Consider the following 4967-nt stretch of genomic DNA (forward strand, 5'->3'; position numbering starts at 1 on the left):
AGTTCTCAGATAATATTTTAAAGTTATCTCTTTAATCAAAAGCATAAAAGTTACACATTTCTGTGGAGAGAAAGTACAATCGGTCAGCTCTATCTGCAGAATGTAACACTAGGAAATGTGAAATGACAGTCATGTTATGTCTCTTTGCCTCAGCATGACATCCTAAACATGAAAAAGTCAACAAAAATAAATAAATAATATATTTACAGATTATCTTCTTTGAGGAAAAGAACTTCGAGGGCCGTCACTACGAGTGCAGTAGTGACAGTGCTGAGTTGCAGGCCCACTTCACCCGCTGTAACTCCATCCGTATAGAGAGTGGCTGCTGGATGGCTTATGAGAAACCAAACTACTCTGGCTACCAGTACATGCTGCACAAGGGAGAATATCCTGACTACCATCACTGGGGAGGTTTTAACGATCGTATCCATTCCTGCCGCATGGTACCTTCTGTAAGCATCTTTTTATTACACCTAAGCACACCTTTCGCTTTCCCACTTGTTTGTCAACGCACATGCATGATGATAACATGGTCTCCTTCCAGTATCAAGGAAACTATAAGGTGAAGATCTTTGAGCGCTCTGATTTTGGAGGCCAGGCCATGGAGCTGATTGAGGATTGCCCAGATCTACGCACATGCTTCCACAATGGTGACATCTTCTCTGCCAATGTCTTGGAAGGTTACTGGATCTTTCACGAGCACCCCAACTACAGTGGGCGGCAGTACTTCCTGCACCCAGGGGAGTACAGGAGGTTTAGTGAGTGGGGCAGTTCCAGTCCTGCTACGGGCTCCTTGAAACGGATCATCGAGCTCAAATGAAAAGATTTTCTGCTTAACATACCAAATTAATCATACCTGCTTGTCATTTGCTTCCAGCATGATCTAATCTTCACAGTAGACTATGGCGTGACTGCAGAATCACTATGTAGCATGAATTTCTGTTGTTGTTTTTTTTTTTGGCCTCTATTTGAGATTTACATTAGCTAAAAGAAATGTATGCATTCCTGTATGTGTTGACAAATCATATGCTTATCTAGCACCTGAACCTTTAATGCTAAAAGTGAGAGTAAATTGAAATTAAATTACTTTTATACTTTCAACTTACATAAACTCATTATGGTGTTTAATACTAAGACCAAAAGTTTCCTCATTCCATTTGCTGGATACAAAATGTTATACAGTATCAAAGCATATGTTATGTAGTATCCATTGTTTTATATGTCCATGCAGATTGACATTAGCGTGACAGTAGCACAGCTGAATGATAAAGGAATAATATCAAGAAACATTTCAATTCTTTGAGCTGTTATTGAAGAACAAAAAAGGGTAATCAAAGGATGGGAACGAAGACTCTTTGTAAAATTACATGCCATGTTGCAAGGGCTTTGGGCCCATAAAAAGGCCCATATTAGCAGCACATCACAGGGCAGCGAAGACTCAAAGAGGAAAAGTCAAAGTGGCCTGATACTAGCCGCAAGCACACACTTGTCTCAGAACACAAAACAAAACCAAACCCATATCCCAGTTCATGCATTTTTCATAGGCCATGCATATCAAGCCCTTTAGAGATAAATATCAATTATTGAAATTGTTAATTAGACACCTATAATCGGCAAAGATACAAATGAATAAATAACTGCTGATTAATTATTGATTTGAAAGAAATTTAAGCTCTGCAGGGAACACATTTCAGAGTCTATGAAGATCAAGCAAAACAAAAAATATGAGTTTTGGCCTTGAGTAATGTTCAATTAAAGCTAGACCAGATTTGCTATGAAAGGACTGACAGCTTGCTGGGAGACTAACCTCCTTAATTTTTCATCCACAGGCCTTCAGCCCTCCTTGACTTAGACCTTTATCGCAGTCCATTACATTTCACAGATTAAGAAATCAATAAACACACAGCAAAAGACAAATTTGCTTTAACACTTACTCGTTCTTAGTTTTCTTTTGTTTTTAAAAATGTAATCAAGATTAATGTACAGTGGGGGAAATATGTATTGAACGCACCAACATTTTTCTCAGTAAATATATTTCCAATGAGGTTATTCACATGAAATTTTCACCAGACATCAGTGTTAACTCAAGAAATCTGGAAATATAAAGAACACGCTAAGAAAAAGCAGTGCTCCAAGGCAAGGAACCAGCTGAAATCCATAAGTAATTATACCTCCTTAACTGTGCAAATTAATATCAGCTGGGTTAGTAAATTGATGGTCTATAAAAAGGCTTTTCATTACCAAGGTGTCACACAAGAAACATCTCATGATGGGTAAAAGCAAAGAGCTCTCCCAAGACCTTCGCAACCTTATTGTTGCAAAACATATTGATGGAATCGGATACAAACGTATTTCAAAACTTCGGAATCTTCCAGTAAGCACCATTGGTGCCATAATCTGCAAGTGGAAGCAACATCACTCCGTTATCAACCGGCCACGCATAGGAGCTCCTCGCAAGATTTCTGACCGGGGAGTCAGAAGAATAGTCAGAAGAGTAGCCCAAGAGCCAAGGACAACTCAGAAAGAGCTCCAGAAACATTTGGAGGCAACAGGTGCCATCATCACAGAGAAAACAATAAGCAGTGCACTCCACTGCTCACGCTCATCCTGCAAGACTCCATTACTAAAGAAAAGGCATGTCGAAGCTCGTTTAAATTTTGCTACAACTCATTTGGACAAGCCTATGATATACTGGGAGAGTGTAGTCTGGTCAGACGACAGCAAAATTGAACTTTTTGGCTGTCATACTACACACCATGTTTGGAGAAGAAAAGGCACTGCACATCACCATAAAAACACTACACCAGTGAAGTGAAGTTTGGAGGTGGAAGCATCATGATGTGAGCTGTTTTTCATCACATGGTACTGGCAGACTTCATATAAGTGAAGGAAGGATGAATGGAGCCCTTTACTTCGAGATTGTTGAGAAGAATCTGTTGCCATCCACCAGGATGATGAAGATGAAACGTGGGTGGACTTCCAGCAGGACAACGATCCAAAGCATACAGCAAAGGAAACTCTCAATAGGTTTCAGAGAAAAAAATCAAGGTGTTAGAATGGCCCAGTCAATCACCTGACTCGAATCCAATTGAACAAGATTTAAAGACAATGTTTAGAAGAATGGGCCAAAATCACACCTGAATACTGCTGCCGATTAATTTATTCATACAGGAAGCGTCTTGAAGCTGTGATTGCAAACAAAGGCTTCTCCACTAAGTATTGAATACATTTCAGTTAGCGTGTTCAATACTTTTTTCCTGTCATTCTGCTTTATTACACATAACTTTATTTATGGACTTTAATGTTGTGAATTCTTTATATTTTTGGATTTCTTGAGTTAATACCAAATTCTGGTGAAAATTTCATGTGAATAGCCTCATTGAAAATATATTTACTGAAAAACATGTTGATGCGTCCCATACTTATTTCCCCCCACTGTGTATTTTAGATATTGAGTTGAATTCAGTCCTAAATTGAAAATATATCCATTCATTATGGATATTGGGCATTACATTTGGAGGAAACTAGAATACATAACCCAGACATTATTTTTGTAGCCCTGCTATTTGCTAATGGAAAGGGCAGAGCAGGAAAGCACTTGGACCTTGTTCCATTTTTTACCCCAGCTTTTTTCCCTGTGTATTTAAATGTTTTAATTACTTAGATTTAAAAACACAATCAAATCCACAACACAATTTGTTTGAATACCACATCCACTCTGCCTATTAGGCTCAGTTACTCTATAAATGAAAATTACATTACTGAAGAAAAAGTACAAAGAAACAAGTGCAGTGCGATTGGATTTTGCAGAATGAAGTCATAAGAAAAGGTACAAACATTAACCACTTTAACAAATCGAGTCTTGCATAGTTACTAATTTACAAGTATAAGACCATGAAGAAAAAAAATTCTAATTTCTAAATGCCCACATAATCCATTGTAATATGCATTACTGCCAATGTTAGATGAAAAAGTAGAATTTATATTGAGAATCTTGCTAAAAGTAAAGCAAGTTCAATGCTGTTTTTATTCTTTCATCTGAAGGACACTGAACACAGATCTTAAGCACACTAAAGTTGGAAGGCAATCATACACGAAGACTATGCTTCTCTTTATCTCCAGATCATTTGCTTTCTGATGAGAGCTCATTAAGCATAAACAGCACATTTTGCTGAATGAAAAAGATTTACATGAAAATGCAAAGGCACTTTCATAGTAGGACTGTTCTCTTTCAGCTGCTGCATCTCTCTAAATAGCTACATAATTAATCCTCTGTAGTATTCTTTTCACTCTTCTCTGCCCACTTACTGTGGAGTCTCTTTCCCTTAAGAAAACTTATTGAAGTCTGGCTTGCAGAGATACTTTTTTTTTTTCAGAGATGTATAAAAATTAATGATGGGTTGGTTGAGCATCCTGGATATTGCTATACCGTAAAAGCTGAAACTTAACTATTAAACTGTCTAGACACACTCAAGTTTAAGATGTATGTGGAAGCAGGAACACAATATGTCTAACTAGTGAAAAGCTTATTGTGCAAAATTTTAATGTACAATTCAGGTATTCAAATTACTGAACATGCTCGTCTTTCACTACTTAACATAAACACCAAAAAGCCACTAGTTCGGAAGGTTACAGCCCTTTCACATAAAGAAGATAAACTCATCAGCAGTGTTGCTAACAGCACACTTGCTTACAGTGCAACATAGTAAGCAGGAAATGCCAGTCACCGCAAAGTCTTTAAGTTTCCTTTTTGAGTTTGAGTCTGTAGTGTTTATTGTTTTAAAACACACTGATCACTGGTAAGTTTTATAAAAATAATTTTTTTTTTAAAAAAGTGTGATTTTTAACCATTTAGCCATAAGAAGGTGAAAACCAGAAGGATAGTTTTGATAAATCTCCAAAATAATACAAAACCACTGTCATATGAAATAATATACAATTGGTACAAAAGGACCACACCATTTAGA

The 4967-nt window shown here is 37.2% G+C and overlaps 1 protein-coding gene across 1 annotated transcript; it reads left to right on the forward strand.

Moving 5' to 3' along the window:
* Nucleotides 1-200: 200 nt before the first annotated feature.
* On the forward strand, nucleotides 201-947 carry crygmx (crystallin, gamma MX; the record flags this gene model as incomplete). Its single annotated transcript, XM_053639873.1, has 2 exons — nucleotides 201-452; nucleotides 545-947. Coding segments are annotated over 2 exons (528 nt in total), but the record flags the coding sequence as incomplete, so codon positions are not given.
* Nucleotides 948-4967: the final 4020 nt, after the last annotated feature.

Source organism: Ictalurus furcatus, chromosome 13 (genome assembly GCF_023375685.1).
Source record: "Ictalurus furcatus strain D&B chromosome 13, Billie_1.0, whole genome shotgun sequence".
Taxonomy (NCBI): Eukaryota; Metazoa; Chordata; class Actinopteri; order Siluriformes; family Ictaluridae; genus Ictalurus; species Ictalurus furcatus.